This window comes from Lissotriton helveticus, chromosome 12 (assembly GCF_964261635.1).
Source record: "Lissotriton helveticus chromosome 12, aLisHel1.1, whole genome shotgun sequence".
NCBI lineage: Eukaryota > Metazoa > Chordata > Amphibia > Caudata > Salamandridae > Lissotriton > Lissotriton helveticus.
Genome location: NC_136073.1, coordinates 851563306 through 851581244, shown reverse-complemented (window position 1 = coordinate 851581244; position 17939 = coordinate 851563306). Strand labels below are relative to the sequence as shown.

At 48.0% G+C, this 17939-nt stretch overlaps 2 protein-coding genes across 2 annotated transcripts in view; one reads left to right on the top strand and one right to left on the bottom strand.

Annotated features, from left to right (window-relative positions):
• Positions 1-7768: 7768 nt before the first annotated feature.
• SIL1 (SIL1 nucleotide exchange factor) lies at positions 7769-10144 on the bottom strand. The gene has a single exon (XM_078668422.1). The coding sequence runs from the start codon at positions 10116-10118 to the stop codon at positions 8724-8726; it is 1395 nt and encodes a 464-aa protein (XP_078524548.1). The 5' UTR covers positions 10119-10144; the 3' UTR covers positions 7769-8723.
• A 1306-nt stretch (positions 10145-11450) lies between these two features.
• Positions 11451-17939, top strand: part of DAPK3 (death associated protein kinase 3) — a 51607-nt gene continuing 45118 nt past the window's right edge. Inside the window, exon 1 of the mRNA XM_078669738.1 lies at positions 11451-11572. The gene's annotated coding sequence lies outside the window, so the exon portion shown is untranslated. The remainder of the gene's footprint in view (positions 11573-17939) is intronic.

Genomic DNA, 17939 nt, shown 5'->3' with positions numbered 1-17939 from the left:
TGTTATATATTATATACAACAAAGCCATAGTTGTTGCTTATTTATCTTAAGGAAATAACTATCGGGTCTCCATTTTCACCCTCAGGGTGAACAAAAAAAATCTAATCTCAGTAGCAGCATCATTGCTCAAAGATTTTGATGTAATTTCAAATAGACTGGTTTTACTTTTTTCACAGTGTCATCTTTTCAGAACTGAAGCATTTTTATTATTATAGTTTATATACAACAAAGCCATAGTTGTATTTATCTTATGCAACTAACAACCATTGGCAAAGCCAATAATCCTGACTTGTTGCAGGTATAATGTTACTGGTTGTATCTGGATCCAATGACAAACAGCAAAATACCAGTAGGGTGATAGTGTGGGCGAGCAGTTAGTCCTATCCAGAGGGTGTGTTTTGTTGTATTCACTCAATCAAGACTGATGGCACACACCCAGAGGCAGAATCCAGACCAATTAAGTAAGTATAAAAAAGGTATACTTGTATTTTATTTCTTGAACCAAGGAGTACTTGGTACAGGTAGGTATAATATACTTTCAATGGTAAACCTTTACACAGGAATGCAATTGGGAATGGGTTTGTAGTTGTTACAGGTTTGTATAACTTTAAAAGCAGTTTGAATTACAGAGTAATTATTTTTTTATTACTTTTAGATTATGCAGAGTACTGGGGGTGGTATGCCTAGCTACCACACCTAAGGGTCTCACAATACACGGTAAGTAAGACTTTTCTTGTCTTGAGTTGTAGTTACTGTTTTCCCCATACAAAACACAAGTTCAACACTTAGAACATTTCAGGTCCAATATCGTATGACATGGGTTCCTATGGGAGACGAATGGTAATCGGAATGTGGGAGTTTCAGGGGTTAGGCCCAAGGGTCCCCAAGGGCTAGATGGGCACTCGAGTTACAGCACCAGCGGCACTGGGGCAGCCGTGTGCAGAGTGCGGGCCCAATCTTAGCCAATGAGGCTATGGGTGCCTTCAGTAAGGGGCTGTTACAAGCAGGCCACTAGGGTGTGGGAGCAAAACTCTTGGGGTTAAGGTCAGCACGGCAGGGGTCAACAATCAGCACAGGAGCTGCACCACCAGCGAAACTAGGGCGGCCGGGTGCAGGGTGCCATGGCATCGTCTGGGACCCCGTGATTTTCAATGGAGACCTTCGGTTCGGCAAAGTTACTGCAGGCTCAGCAGAGAGGCTTCCTGAAGGCAACCACCGCCGGAGTGGTAAGTTGGATTCTTCGGGGATGCCTGGACACCATCGGTGGGGCCACCCAAGGCCATGGGCGTCTGATGAAGGGAGGCAGGTTTTTTATCCAGCTCTTATTGCGGTTGGGGGGTCCCTTCAGGTTGAGGCTGCAGGCGTCATCTCAAGGCTTTAGAGAGGTCGGGGATCACCAGATCCCAGGTCAGGATCGCTGGGGAGACCTCCTTGTGGAGTTGGGCCACTCAAACTTGGGCCATGGGCGTCAAGTGCAGAATCGCAGAGTCGCTGGAATCCGAATTCTGGTCTTGGAGTCTTTTTTTAGCAAATCCAGTGCTCATGGGAGACAGAGTCAGTAACGTGAATGCAGGTCAGGTCCGCTGGGCTCTGGGGGGCTGCTGAACACGCTGGTTGCTTCGCTGTAGGCAGGTCAGAGGTGGGACAGGCCAGTAGGGCTGGGACCAAAGCAGTTGGTGTTCTGTTTTTCCTGGGTCAACACGGCTCTTCGGTCCTTCTTCTTTCTTCCTCAAGTCTGAGGAGGCACGGTTCAGGGGCCCCTAAATACTAGATTCAGGGCCGTTAAAAGGGGTGTGGAGGTCGGGACCAATGAGTTACTTCCTTGGGGTGAGTACACCCCATGATATGCCACCCTCCAGTGGGAGGGGGGCATGAGCCTCTTCCTGATTGGCTGGGTCCCCTCATCTTCAAGATTGAGGGGACTGAGATGTGTACTTCACCTCGCCTCCCCCACCTGAGGGGTGGGGTTGGCAAAGGTGGGCACTCCTCTCCTAGCTTAGTTTCCCATTGCTTCTCCCACCCAAAGTGGGGGGCAGAACCGGTGGGAGCCCGTTGCTGGGGGCAGCAAAAGCCAGGGACAGCTCACAAAGGCAGCAGGCCTTTGAAGCTTCTCCTTTGTGGACCCAGCCCATGCTGGGGGAGGAGGCATGACACCTTTTCCCAGGATGGGCTTTGTTTCTGGACCCAGAGAGCGAAGGCTCTCTGCCCAGGGGTCCAGAAAACTGTCAGGAAGGTGGCAAATGACAGACATCCATCAGAAACCACACCAGGGCTGATCGTTTTTCAGGAGGCATCTCTAAGATGCCCTCTCAGTGCATTTTACATTAAATCCCGCTCAGACATCAGTATGGGTTTAATGTGCCATTATAGAGCTGTGGAGTTCGTAAAGACCAATGCCCAGACAATATACTCTTAATGGCTTTACTACACTTACAATGTCTAAGAATGAACTTAGACCCTCTAGGGGTACAGGGCTAATGCCACTGTGCCCTTACCTGAGGCTAGTCCACCCTGCTAGAGGGGTCGCTTACCTAGGCCTCAGGCAGTGGGTTGTAAGCATAGCACACAGGGACGAGTGCCATGTTGACTCTTCACTTTTCTCTCCACCAAAACACGCAGCCTGCAATGGCAGTGTGTGGGTGTTACGGTACAGGTCCTCTAATTGTGGTATCCATGGTACCTTGTACAAGGGGCTTACCTGTGGCCAGAGGTGTGCCAATTGTGGGTAGTTCAAGTTCAAGTTCAGGCATTTGTATAGCGCACTACTCACCCAGAGGGTCTCAAGGCGCTGGGGGAAGGGGTTCAATTATTTGTCGAATAGCCAGGTTTTCAGTTCTTTTCTGAAGGAGATGTGGTTCTGAGTAAGGCGGAGGTGGGTGGGGAGTGAGTTCCAGGTCTTGGCAGCCAGGAAGGAGAAGGATCTGCCACCCATGGTGGCTTTTCGTATGCGCGGGACTGCGGCGAGGGCTTGATTGAATGATCTTAGTTGGCGGGTGGGTTTGTAGAAGGACAGTCGAGTGTTGAGGCATTCGGGTCCTAGATTGTAGAGGGCCTTGTGTGCGTGGGTGAGAAGGCGGAAAGTAATTCTTTTGTTGACCGGAAGCCAGTGGAGGTCTTTTAGATGTCCGGTGATGTGATCTTGGCGCGGGATGTCTAATATGAGTCTCGCTGACGCGTTTTGGATGCGCTGGAGTTTTTTCTGTAGTTTTGTTGTGATTCCGGCGTAAAGTGTGTTACCATAATCCAGTCTACTCGTGACCAGTGCGTGGGTGACAGTCTTTCTTGTCTCGGGGGGGGATCCAGCGGAAGATCTTTTTGAGGATGCAAAGTATGTTGAAGCAGGAGGACGAGACGGCGTTGACTTGTCTGGACATCGAGAGAGAGGAGTCTAGGATGAAGCCAAGGTTACGTGCATGGTTTGTGGGTATGGGAGCTGTGCCCAGAGCTGACGGCCACCAAGAGTCGTCCCAAGCTGAGGGGGAAGATCCTAGGATGAGCACCTCCGTTTTGTCTGAGTTGAGTTTAAGGCGGCTTTGTTTCATCCATTCGGCTACTTCTTTCATGCCTTCGTGAAGATTCGTTTTGGCGGTGTTGGGGTCTTTGGTGAGGGAGAGGATTAGCTGGGTGTCGTCGGCGTAAGAGATGATGTTGAGGTTGTGTTGACGCGCGATGAAGGCGAGAGGGCTCATGTAGACGTTGAAGAGGGTGGGACTGAGTGAGGATCCTTGTGGTACGCCGCAGATGACTTCGGTGGCCTCTGAGTAGAATGGGGGAAGTCGGACTCTTTGAGTTCTCCCAGCGAGGAATGAGATGATCCAGTCCAAGGCTTTTCCTTGTATGCCGATGTTGCTGAGGCGATGTATAAGGGTGCTGTGGCAGACTGTGTCGAAAGCGGCGGAAAGGTCGAGTAGGATGAGGGCCACTGTTTCTCCGTTGTCCAGGAGTGCTCGGATGTCGTCAGTCGCTGTGATGAGGGCGGTTTCGGTGCTGTGTTTGGCTCGAAACCCGGATTGAGATGGATCAAGGGAGTTGTTGGATTCAAGGAAGGCGGCGAGCTGGCTGTTGACGGCTTTCTCTATGACTTTGGCCGGGAAAGGGAGGAGGGATATGGGTCGGTAGTTTTTCAGTTCTGAGGGGTCTGCTGTGGGTTTCTTCAGAAGGGCGCTGAGTTCGGCGTGTTTCCAGCTTTCTGGAAAGGTGGCAGAGTTGAAAGAGCAGTTAATGACATCGAGGAGTTGGGGTGCGATGATGGAGTCAGCTTTGTTGAAGATGTGGTGGGGACAGGGGTCAGAAGGCGAGCCAGAGTGTATTGAGTTCATGAGGTGAATGGTGTCTTCAGTGGTGACTGGGTTCCAGGCGCTGATGTTGTTAGTTGGAGGAGTAGGATCTGAAGGGGATGGTGCGGGTTGATCGCTGGGAGAATTCTCGAAGCTGTTGTGGATGTCGGCAATTTTGTTGTAGAAGAAGGAGGATAGCGCATTGCAGAGGTCTTGGGAGGGAGTGATGTCGTTAGTTGCTGCGGTGGGGTTGGTGAATTCTTTGACGATATTGAAGAGTTCCTTGCTGTTATGAGTGTTGTTGTCGAGACGATCCTTGAATGCTGATTTCTTGGCGGATCGAATCAGTTGGTGGTGTTTGCGGGTGGCTGTCTTGAGGGAGGCCATGTTGTCTGAGGTTGGGTTTTTTCTCCAATTCTTCTCTATGGTGCGGCATAGCTTCTTGGATTCTTTAAGTTCGTCATTGAACCAGGGAGCCTTTTTGCTGGCAGATTTCATCTGTTGCTTTTTCAGGGGTGCTAATTCGTCTGCACTGAGGGTAATCCAATGCCTGAGGTTGGTGGCCGCTTGGTCTGGGTCCATAGAGAGGGTGGGAGGGTTTTGGCTGAGTGATGTGAGGAGTTGGTCGGTGGTGATTTTGTTCCAGTTTCTCCGAGGAATAGGTTGTGGACGGTTGTGGGTCAGGGTGGTTTTGTAGCTGAAGTGAACACAACTGTGATCCGTCCAGTGGAGAGCTGTAGTGCGATCGAAGGAGATGTGCTTGCTGGAGGTGAAGATAGGGTCGAGCGTGTGTCCGGCTGTGTGAGTGGGTACAAAGGTACAGTTTTGGGAATGAACATACGCCCTGGGAGTCTGATTGGAAGGGACCCTGGGGACATCAAATCAGATTGCATCAGATGTTAGGCAAAATGTGGGGAGTAATCATGCAAAAAAGAGCACTTTCCTACTGCAGGCTCCTGCAAATCTGTGTGAAGGGTGTCATGCTGATTTGAGGGAGTTGGTCTGCATCTAAGAGAGCAAATTCTGAAAAGGAAACAAGGGTGCAAATTCCACAAGATAACCGGTCCACATTAGTTTCTAGACTCATTGTCCACGAGTAGCATGACCACCACACTCCAGGTTGTTACGGACACAGACTCCAGTCCTGCACTTTTCACCTAGAAATCATTGATTTCCAAGGTGTTTGTCTACTTAATGAATGCAAACAAGACTAACGCGCCTAAAATGCATTAGGCTAGCACACAAATATCCAGGCCTGAGAAGTGACCATAATGAACCAGGAGGGAAATAGTCACCCTATCCACAATGTCCCTAACAAACAAGAGTCTGTGTTCTCGGTCAGGTGCAAAGACACATGGTCAAGAAAAAATTAGGGAGGGTGAACTTACAAAAGAACAACCTGGCCTGCGGCCAGAGGCAATAGCTAGCAGCTGGGTTGCCTCTGCTCTGCCCAGGGGAGGAATTAATGGCCTACAGACCAGAGTATGCCAGGCAGAAGAAGAGGTCAGACTGCTATGGGGAGTCTGCAAGAGCGATAATGTCAGTGAGGATGTGGAAGGGATAGATTGCGCCACAGTCTCATTCAGCGCGACACACCGTATTAGATGAAGGGATACAATTCCTAATATTGCAAAAGGTTGCCACAAGGCTTAACCAAAATGTAACCCAATTCATATTGGAGGGTAGCCTGTTGCACCTTATACCAGGCTGAGGGGTGACAGACCGGTGGTAGCAGTGGAGTAGTCATTTTGCCGCAATACGGGGATAGAGTCTGCCTCCTGGTCCTCCCCCTGTAAAAACTGTGCAGCCCGCCCCAGTGCTGTGGCCCTTCGCTTGGGTGCTGCTTTACATGATGGTTTGTGTACGGAGCCAAGAATTTCATGCAAATTTGCCCCCATCCTTGCTAGACATAACCTGGATATATCAATATACCCATGATACTGGGTTCCTATTCAGAAATTTCTGATGGGGCTGGTTTCTTGCTAAACCATTATGCCTGCCCTCTTCCTGTATGCGCCACTTCCTGTACTGTGAGTTTCCACATCATTACAGCCAAGGATGTCTGGGCCCAGTCTTCAAAACACTTTGCTGATTGGAACCAGCCCTTCTAATATCTAAGTGCCCCAAATTCTTGGGACCTATGGATAAGGCTGGATTATGCTATTGGTCTGGATTGAAGGAGAGGTTAAACTTCTAAAAATGCAGCCCTTTTTGCTTGTTGTGACTTCCTGCTAGAGTCTACCTTTTCAGAAAATACAACCCTGTTAGAATGACCATGTTTTTGGACTTTAGGAAGAGACTGTTTGCATATGCACAGTGATGTAATTTGGGATCATTGTACATACATATTTCTCCTTCGGTTAAACTTAAAACCGTCATGGATCAGGCACACAGTTTTCCAAGCTTTTTCCTTTTAACAGTTGTTTGCTGCTCACCATCTGCACTGGGAAATAATGTCATTATTGAGTGGAACGTGTTTTTACAATACACACCTCCCCACATTATACATCTGGATTGTCCGTTCTCAACAAGTTCTTAAACTTAGTTTCACATGGGCGTCACGGTCTCAAGCAAACTTTATCGTTCATCTGTAGTGGAATTAAGTTCTTTGCTAGCCTAGAAACCATAAGTGGTCGCTGCTTTTGGGTCACCTGGCTTAATCTTCTGATAATAGCTTCCGGGCAGGGCCTTACATTATAGTCCTGACCTGCAGTTCATGGATCTTGATGTGAACCTGTATGCAGGTATACTAGAGACTGTCATCTCTGTGTATTTTCTTTTTGGAAAAAAGCTCTTGTGTAACTTCTGAACATTTCAAAGAAGTTCTACTCCATCCTTAATCTAAAGCCACGCCATCGCAGGTACATGCTTGCCTTCTCTACTGTGGTTGAATTAGATGTCTCTTATTAAACACCCTAGCTTTCAATTTATGCAATGCATCACTGTTGCATCTCCTGTCATTAGAGGTCGGATGAAGGCCTTGCACCCTCTTGGTACCTCCCCTAAATGCCCTTATCTTAACTTTATCCTGGAAAGACATTGTTGGATTTGTGTTAATAACTCCAGTGTGTTCTTTTGCTTGCTAGCGCGTGCACTATCAAGGTAGGAAGTCTTGATATGACTGTGGCAATACCAATATGCATGGCACGTATATGATTGGTTTTATATAATGTCTGTCAGATGTTTTGGTGTAGTGTATATCATTGAACAGTGTTAGTGCGTGCCTCATGTTAGCTGGCTACATTGCATACCTGGGCTGCATGGGGTCCATCAAAGGTGTTCTTTATCTATCTATCTATCTATGTGTGTGTGTTGCTTCTTTGGGGTTAGTGCTGCTGGAAATTACATGCGCTAAAGGTACATGTGAAGTGTGAAACAATGTTTGCATGAAACTGAAAGTAACACTTTTTTTCAACAGCAAACGTATATTTGAATCAAGTCACATTTTCAACTCAATTGTGTAAACTATATAGATGACAATGGAAAAGGGCTTTCACTAAGAATAATGTATTTAACATTTAACAATCTATTCCAATATTAAAGTATTAAACTTGACAACATATCTTTCTGTTCATCATAAGACGTGAATCAGAGTGCAATGTAGAAGCAAACAGTACCCACTACAACATTCCTGATCACCAAATGGCAGTTCTTTCTATAGTATGCAATGAATTACAGCAGGTCTGCTTATGATAGTTTCTCACCTCTCAACACTAGGATACTCTGTTGGGTAGCTGTGCACTCTACAAAACCCTCCCATTCCTTTATTCAAGAAAATGACAAAATCCTAAGTCCAAAGGGTTACAACTTGTTCAACATAGCTGATCATTCGCTACTAATTACATCCAATTTGTTGACTTGCTTTTTGGTTACTTCCGATCTGCAGTCCTTAATCACTATGGTCACTGTTCATAGCATATGTTGGCTGTAAATGTTCTTCTTCGTTGTAAAACTTCAGCGCAAATGTTTGTGACAAGGGCAAGAAAAGTAACCAGGTATGCCAAACGCACTCAAGTCTTTAGAAATATCTGAATGTACTAAACAGGGATCAGCAAGTTGTAGGACAAGACATGCCATCTGTCGTTCAGTGGGATGAAGGTAAATGGAGTTTGCTGGTGAAAAGAAGGCACTTGTTCCAGAAATGGATGGTGTTTTTTACTGTAACTAATTAGGAGAAACATTGTTGTGAACAGGACCCCCGACAGCAGATAACTCTCTACTGGTAACTCTGGATAATTCACCTTCATCATTCTACATTCAATAAGAGAACTGTGTGGACTCAAACATACCTTGAATATAACAGTTAGGAAAGTCGGTTGGCACAGTATAATAACCAAGAACATAAGATGAATTTGTTTTGTGGAAAATAGATCTGTAACTGCAACAAAATAGGTAAAAAGTGCTGAAACTGCTTTAATTTGAAATGTCAAATATTATGGGCATATATCACCTCAACCCTTCCATTATGCCACTTACAGTACTAAAAATCTCTTTAAAGTACCCATCTTTTTCCCCTTCCTGTTGCTCTTCTGTCCAAAGATCTTGGTATTCTTTTAAGAGAATAGACAAAGTTGTACCCAGCTGTTTATCGGTTTTAAAAGAGTCTCCGCAGGTGGGAAGCAGCAGCTTTATGATTTTCAGAACTTTTTCTCGATGGTCATGCTCCGGCACACTAAGGAGGCCCGGAATGAGAGTACACCAGCCATGCTCCAGCACCGCCCCGATGAAATCAACCTGGCTGTACTGTTGAATTTTCTCCTTTTCAAGTTCACTGCCATTTGCAGCCTCCAACACAATCTTCTTTTCCACAATCAAGTCATACAGCAGTGTCACCACACGAACGGAGAGGGTTTGTGTCTCCTTATCCCTACACAGACCTTTGAGCACATCAAGACCTCCCAATCTAAGGAAATGTTGCTGGGCATAGGGAAATTGTCGCAGCAACGATGACATCGCGAAGAGAGCCTTCTTCTTTACCGGCAGTGGTTGACTAGTTGCCAAAATGACCAGTAACTTCTGTAGGGCACCACCTTCCATAGCTTTTATTTGAACTTTTGGGTTACTGGAGAGGGCAGCACCCAGAACAAATGCAGAGCGCTCTTTTAGCAGTGGCTCTGTACTGTTAAGACCATTAATGACCAGCTGGAGACCCCCAAGAGGAAGCAAGTCCTGGGCATTGTCCACCTGGTGGACATAGTACTCCAGGTCATATAGGGCAGAAGACTTTTCATCTAGGGTGGACGTGGAGCTGTTCAGGATCTGAAGTAGCCTTTCCATTATCTGAAAATCACTTTCGATGTTCATATGAAGGCGTTCAAACTCTTGCTTGAGCTCTTCGATGGGGCGAAACTCCTGCTTGAACTTCTCCTTACGTCTCTTCTCCTCTGGGCTCTCAGCTGCTGCATCTTCCTTTATTTTAGACAGAGCCTCCTTGAGTTCCTGTGGGGTATAAAGGCTAGGGTCCAGGTGCAGCTTTGTCTCCTTCTTTGCACCTTTCTTCACAGCAGGCTCTGTGTCTTGCAGCTTGGCCTCGTTGACTCCTGTCTGCAGGTTAAGTCGTATATGCAGCCCAGGTGGCACAGCTTGGCCAGGTCTCACCACCTGCCACTCATGGGTGGGTTGGAAGACCTGCTGGTCTTCAAGGTCCAGGTCATCCTCCACCACTGCCTCCTCGGCGGTGTCCTCATTAGCACTGCTACCACCTGTCGTGATCAGAGCAAATCCCTTGTCTGGAGTGTCCTGACACGAAGCTGTGCATAGGAACAGAGTGCCGACGAGCAGCAACACAAGCCCCATGTCTGTCATAGACCGGTGAAGATTCAATATTAACTTCCGCGTCATGGAAAAAAAAAAACAACCTGCATCTCTCAGGCAACGTGGCAAATATATTCGCACGTAATAAGTCTAATCATCCGTGTTAGACTTTAAATAACTCATTACATAAATTTCATACGACCAGAATTAGTAGCATTAAACGGCAAGTGATGAATTCGTCATATATTTAAAGTAAACTTCGGAAGCGCCTATTATTCTAAAAATATGAATATACATCGTGTGGTGTTCTCATAAAATGAATGCGCATTTCAATTAATATATTTTAAATCTATGCTTTGATGGATTTAACAACATTTCTGGTTTTAATCAACTTCTTTTAAAGACGGTGCCCATACATACACTGTAAAAGCTCTAATTTTAAGATGGCGACCGTCATGAACGGGGTGAGGTATGGCAGGAGCAGTGTTCCTAACCTACCATCTAATGATACGTGTTGGTCACGTCTTACTTCAGCGCGTGCGTTGTCCTGAAAGGCGAACAATCACTAATTCAGTCTGGCGCCATCTTTGAACAGCTCGACTATCATTCCCACGCTATGTCAAGGACAGGGGAAAGTACGTTTATTATTATTTATTTTATTTAATTTATGCGTTTTTATATAGCGCGGAGTTTACCCGAAGGTGTCAGAGCGCTCTACAATAGGAATAGAACTGATACATGAGAACATTACAAGTGAGCAAAATACCCTGAGTCAAAATACCCTATGTATGAGGGAAAATCTTTCTAATTGGATATTTAAAATCTTAAAATATGAGCTTTCAGGCTTTCTTTGATGCTAGAAGTCATCATTCCACACAGCATTACCCAGTGAGTAGAAGTATCCAAAATATATTTACCGTATGTAAAAATGCAACATCCCAAGATGGCTGCAACTCTTGCGTCGTGAACATAGAAAGAGGACAAGGGAGATAAACAAAGCACACGTTGACGCACACATGACGGCGTTTAAGCTAAACATCGTAGTACGCAGAAGGTTGGTTTTACAGGCTGCAGTAGCCGTTCGCATAAATAGAGAAGCGCAGAGAAAGGAGTCTACGAATGCCAACGACTGTCTGTTTTTATTCTACTCGATACGTTTTACTGTCCCTTTTCTATGACAGTGTTAATAATATACCGGAAGACATAAGAAAAAGACCGAGTAAGGAAGTAGTGGTTGACAGTCTGCTCGCGGCGACGGTAGATCATTTCATTGACAACACCGTGAACCAATCGTTGAGCGGCATTTTACTTTCTACAACGCCCCAGAGCTCTCAGTGGGTGGCTGCAAGCGAATGACAGAAAAACCATCCAATCGGAAAATTGGTCTTCCTGAAGTAATATTCCAGCCAATCCTGGAGATCTGAGGTGGTGCCGAGTGACGTCTGCGGGAGTAGCCAGCTGAGCGAGAGATGGGGCTGTGGTTGTGGCATCCGGCTGAGGCTGAGGGAGAGGGCGAGCAGGGAAGGACCAGGGCATCTCCGGTGAGTGGAGGTGGGAGAAACACTTGGAAGCGTATGGGGCTATTCACATTGGTGGGAAACTGGTCCCTGTTGAGAAAAGAGAGACACAAATGGGAGGTTGAGGGTACATACATCTATAGGTGGAAATGATTATTGTAATTGCATTTATATAGCGCGTACTAACCCTGACCAGGCATTGAAGCGCTTTAGGTCAGTCAGTAATGCTGCTCTGAAACCCAAGGTTAGTGGTTAGTCCAGTGTTGTTGATTATTGTTGGTTACTGGGATTAGTCATGTGCACATAAACAAACCATTCCGTGCCTTAACTTCAGTTTCTTTGTATAGATTGCAGTAGTAAGAGCAATGAGTGATGATAATATGTGGTAAGCAATGAGACGAAGTCATGAGGAAGTATGAAGGGCAGGAATAAGGATGCGCTGTGCTGTGTAAATGTAAAAGGGTCTGGGTTCTATTAAGAGGACAGAAATACTTATTTTGAAGTGGATACTGTTATCCCAGAAGAGAAGCCAAAGTTATTTATATATATATATATATATATATATATATATATATATATAAGGCAATGGTCTTTATCGAAAAAGGGGGGCGGGGGCTGTTATCGCAACAAATTATTTTCCGTAAATTTTGGGTTTTAATGAGGGGCAGAGATGATGGAGGGCAGTAGTCAATGGAGATGAATATGGAACGTTGCGCTATAGGAATACATTGCATACGTTTTATAGAGGTTGGATAGAGGGACAGTAGTACTGGCATGGAATTATGTACTGTTATCATTACGGAAGAATACATGTCATACCTATAAAAAAGGGCGATGATCTGGAGAAAAATGAGGGACTGTCATTGCAAGGAATGAGGGTATTGAAACAGTTGAATGAGATAGTGTAATTGATGGGTAGGAATAAGGTACCATAATATGTTAGATGAATGGTAAACTAATATTTGGGGATACCTGAAGGGCCACAAACTGGAAGTGATATGAGGGACCATTATAGTTCATGAGGGGCTATAATCCATGGGGAGAAAGGAGAAGGATTGCACTACAGGGAGCAGCATTTGTGTGAAAGGACAAAGTACTAATTCACGAGCGAGCGTAATCTGCTTGATAGTGAGGTGATTTATTCTATACGTGAATGAAAAGCACTAATCAGTTGGGAAATGAAAGGTGCTAACTAACCTATGGGACAGAATGAAAATAGGTGAGCTAGGAAGTCCGATACTTTCCCTGATTGCATTGTGTTCATGTTATATTACTGCCTGACAAGTATTTTTAAATTGTTGACATGGCGTTTTATTTCCATCAATGTTCCCCATAGAACTTTCCTCCAATCACTGGGTACAGAATAATTAGAAACTCTTCAATGGGAGCTTTGGCCACCCTACCTTCCAGTTTGCTTTCCTGTTCTGTCCCACCTGCCCCCCTCTTGTATTGTTACTCACTTTCCCCATTACCCCGTTGTTACTTGCCTGCCCTGTTCCCACATTGTCGCTTTCCTCCCTGTCCCGCACACCTCCTACTGTGTTGTTGCTTTCCTGCCCCGTCCCACCTCCCGCGTTGTTGCTTTCCTGCCATTACCTGTTGTTGCTGGCCTACCCCTTCCTGTGTTGTTGCTTGCCCCCTCCCACATTGTTGCTTGCCTGCCCCCCCACACACCGCACCTACCTCATTGCGTGCCCCCCTCCTATGTTGGTGCTGGCCTGCCCGGTCCCAACCACTCCTCCTACATTTTTGCTTGCCTGCCCCATCTCACCTGCCCTCCGTGTTGTTGATTGGCTGGTCCATCCCGGGTGAGTTGTTGCTTCTCTTCCTCGTACAAACCCATCTTGTCCCAATGTATTGCTGCTTGACTGCCCCATCCCAATGTGGTGTTGCTGTCTTATATGCCCTAGCGTTGTTGCCTGCCTTGTCCCACCTGCCCCCCTCTTTTGTTTCTGCCTGCCCTTATTGCCTGCCTGCCGCCCTCCTGCGTTACCTGCCTGCCGCCCTCCTGTGTTACCTGCCTGCCGCCCTCCTGTGTTACCTGCCTGCCGCCCTCCTGCGTTACCTGCCTGCTGCCCTCCTGCGTTACCTGCCTGCCACCCTCCTGCGTTACCTGCCTGCCGCCCTCCTGCGTTACCTGCCTGCAGCCCTCCTGCGTTGTTACCTGCCTGCAGCCCTCCTGCATTGTTACCTGCCTGCAGCCCTCCTGCATTGTTACCTGCCTGCCACCCTCCTGCGTTGTTACCTGCCTGCCACCCTCCTGCGTTACCTGTCTGCCACCCTCCTGCGTTACCTGTCTGCCACCCTCCCGCGTTACCTGTCTGCCACCCTCCCGCGTTACCTGTCTGCCACCCTCCCGCGTTACCTGTCTGCCACCCTCCCGCGTTACCTGCCTGCCTCCCTTCCGCATTATCTGCCTGCCGGCCTCCTGCGTTGTTGCCCGCCTGCCACCCTCCTGCGCTGTTGCCCGCCTGCCGCCCTCCTGCGTTGCTGCCCGTCTGCCGCCCTATCGCATTGCTTGCCAACCTGCCTCGTTGGTTGCCCTCTTCCGCATTGTCTTTGCTTGCCTGTCCCGCCCACTTCCCCAACCCCATTGTTGTTGTTTGTGTCAAACTCCCATCTACCTCTCCGCATTGTTGCTTGCACTCTTCCATCCCACTGGAAAAAAGTGCTATGATGCAGCCAGTACTGGCTGCTTTTTTCTAACTTTTAGCCATGCTGCATTGCAGCCGTGATGCTCTACAATATGGCTAAAAGACGTTGACAAAGCCAATACATCTTGTGTAGGCTAGAGCTGTTGGCTTTGCCACTGCTTGTTATTTTTCCTATTGTGTATGCCACTTATTTATTTATTTTATATATTTTACATTTATAAAGCACAATTGCTATCCACAAAAGTGCACCTGCTCTGAGTAACTGCTGAATGTCATACTGATTCGATTTTATGCTTGCATTAATGGGCATAAGGCTATGTTTTTAGTAATTTCCTAAAATGTTCTGTGATTGAGTGAAGAAAGGAGGGATGGTTGAGTGGGAAAACGATCTACCCCTAGTATGTAAATGCTTGAATTTCAGTAGAGCAAGAAAATTACCATCGAAACACCACAGCCTGCGAGTGGCTGGTACTGGAGGAATTTATTTTTCAGGTGAGCGGGTCCTTCCTGATGGATGGCCTTATGCTTCAGACATAGGAATTTAGGCACAGGAAGCCAGTGCATTTTGTCAGTCAATCAATCAATCAGAGGCTTGTAAAGCGCGACTACTCACCTGTAAGGGTCTCAAGGCGCTGGTAGGGGTGTGACGGGGGAGAGCTGCAGATCTGTCTAAGTGCTGTGATTCTGTCGAAGAGCCAGGTCTTGAGGTCCTTCTTGAATAGAGCCAGTGACAGTGATTGCCTGAGGTGGAGAAGCAGGGTTTTCCAGGTCTTCGCTGCGAGATAGGAGAAGGATCTTCCTCCGGCTGTGGTTCTTACGGATATGTGGGATGGTAGCCAGGGCCAGTTGGGCGGAGCGGAGATCTCTGGTGGGCATGTGGAATGCGAGGCGGTGGTGGAGGTTCACCGGTCTAGCGTCCTGTATGGCTTTGTAGGAGTGTGAGGAGCTTGAAGGTAATTCTTATGTTGGCTGGGAGCCAGTGGAGGTCTCTTAGGTGGCTGGTGATGTGGTTGCAGCGGGTAATGTTGAGGATGAGTCTGTCGGAGGCGTTCTGGATGTTCTGCAGTTTCTTAATGAGTTTCTGGATGATGGTGGGGTAAAGTGCATTGCCTATTCTGCTGCTGGCGAGTGAGTGGATGACCGTCTTTCTGGACTCGGTGGGGATCCATTTGAAGATCTTTCGGAGCAGGCATAGTGCGTGGAAGCCGGATGATTAGACAGCATTAATCTGGTGGCTCATGGTGAGCAAGGAGTCCAGGATGATTCTAAGGTCCTGCACGTGGTCTGTGGGTATGATTCCAAGTGCTGTAGGCCACCAGGAGTGTCCCAAGTGAAGGGGGTGGAGCCCATGATGAGGACGTCTGCCTTCTCTGAGTTGAGCTTGAGGCAGCTGTTTTTCTTCCAAGGCAGCGACAGCCTTCAACCCCTTGTGAAAGTTGTTTGGCGACTGTTGGTACGTTGGTGAAGGAGAGAATCAACTGGGTGTCGTCGGCATAGGAGACAATGTTGAGTCCATGGTTCCTGACGATGGCTGCAAGCGGGGCCATGTAGATATTGAAAAGCGTTGGGCTCGGGGAGGAGCCCTGAGGCACTCTGCAGCTGAACTCTTTGGGTTCCAAGAGGAAAAGAGGTAGTCCGACTCTGTGTTTGGCCAGTGAGGAAGGAGCAGATTCATTCCAGGGCTTTGTCGCGGATGCCATAGTTGTGGATTCTTGTGCAAGGGTGCAGTGAGAGATGGTATTGAATACGGCCAAGAGGTCCAGGAGGATGAGGGTTGCGGTTTCGCCTCAGTCGAGGAGGGCACTGATGTCATCTGTGGCGGCGAGGAGGGCGGTCTCAGTGCTGTGATTGCTTCGGAAGACTGATTGGGAGAGGTCTAAGCTGTGGTTTGCTTTGATGAACTCGGAAAGTTCGGCATGATGGGCTTCTCGAAGACCTTGGCTGGAAAGGGGAGAAGCAAAATGGGTCTGAAGTTCTTGTAGTACGTCAGGTCAGCAGAGGGATTCTTCAGCAAGGGGTTGTTCTCTGCATGTTTCCAGTCTTCGGGAAGGTGGTAGAGCTAATGGAGCCGCTGATGGTGTGGCAGAGTTTAGCGACAATGGTGATGCTGTTTCTGTTGAAGATGTGATGCAAGTAGGGGTCTGAGGGTGCTCCTGAGTGGATGCTCTTCCAAATCCTGAGGGTATCATCCTCTGTGAGGGGGTCCAGCTGAGTAGGGTCAGTTGGGCTCCGGCGTTGTAGGGTGCGGTGGTTGCGGGTGGGGTGGGAGGGTCTTGGATATTGAGGCTGTCAAAGCTGTTGTATACCTTCCTGATCTTGCAGTGGAAAGGGGTGCTGAGGTTGTTACAGAGGTCTTAGGAGGGGGGGATGTCTGCTGTCTCTGTGCTGGGTCTTGTGAATGGTTTGACCACAGCGAAAAGTGCCTTGCAGTTTAATCCATTGGCGTTGATCCCTTCTTGTGGGCTGCTTTCTTTGTTGTTCTGATGAGGTGGCAGTGTGTGGTCTTAAAGGCTGAGTGATCTTCCTAGGGCTTTCTGTTCCTCCATCTTTTCTCAAGTCGTCTATAGGCACGCTGAACTCATCAAGGGTGGGGGAGAACCAGCTGGTTTTCTTGGAGTTTTCTTTAGGAGAGCCAAAGTTTAGGTGCAGTCAGAGTTCCATCGGTGGAGGTTGCATGCTGCAGTGTTGGTGTCTCTGGCTGTCGGTGGAGGAGTTTCGCTGAGGACGGTGGTGAGCTATTCTTTAGGGACCTTGTTCCAGCTTCTATGAGAGTAGCGGTGGGCATGGTGGAGTATGGTGGGTTTGATGATGGCAAAGGGGACGCATCAGTGGTCGGTCCACTGGAGCTCTGTGGTATAGCTGATGGTGATGTCGCTGGCGGAGAAGATGAAGTCAAGCGTGTGTACTACTGAGTGGGTTGCCGAGGTGACCGGTTGTTCAAGTACGAAGGTGGCGAGGTTCTCCAGCAGAGACTCATTTGAGTTGTCCAGGTGAAAGTTGAGGTCGCCGAGGAGGATGTAGTCTGTGGAGGGGAGAGAGTGGGATGTGATGAAGTTGATGGAATCGCTGAAGGGTGGGCGGGGTCCGGGGAGTCTTTAGATGAAGGTCCTGCGGAGGATGGTGTTTGGGTTGGTCTGGACCTGAAAGTGGAGGTGCTTCATGTTGGCTGAGAGGTCGTCCACGTGGGTGGTGAGGCAAAGGCTGCTTTTGTGTACCATGGTGATACCTTCCCCTGGTTTGTAGACACAGTCCTTGTGGATGATCTTGTAGCCATCCAGGATGCTGGTGGCGATGTATGGCGTGGAGGTGGGGTTCAACCAGTTTTCCACAAGGAAGGCGATGTTGCGGTTGACTGAGTTGAGCAGGTCCCAGATCTCCACGGCATGTTTGTGGAGGGAGCATGTGTTGAGCAGGATGCAGTTTAGGCTGCCAGGTCTGGTTTTTGAATAGTAATGCGGTGGGTTGGGGCTCGTGTGCGGTGGCAGGGGAAGGTGCGGCTGCAGTTCCAGCATGATAAAGGGCCTTGGGTGTCCATCGGCAATGCCCGGTGGGAGGCAGTGTCGCGTCCGATGTTGGGAGCGTGGTGGGTGCTCGCTTTGTAGTGGTGGATGGTCCGAGAACCAAGGTTTGGGGTGCTGGGCGCGGTCTGGGCACAGACTGGTTTGCCTTTGCGGCAGCCGCCATAAATAGTGTGAGGGGGATGATGGACAGCTGGGAAGGGGGAATCGGCGCAGGAG

Bases quoted from the DNA above. Each gene is read 5' to 3' on its own strand.
- SIL1 (XM_078668422.1), bottom strand. From the start codon at position 10,118: ATGACGCGGAAGTTAATATTGAATCTTCACCGGTCTATGACAGACATG.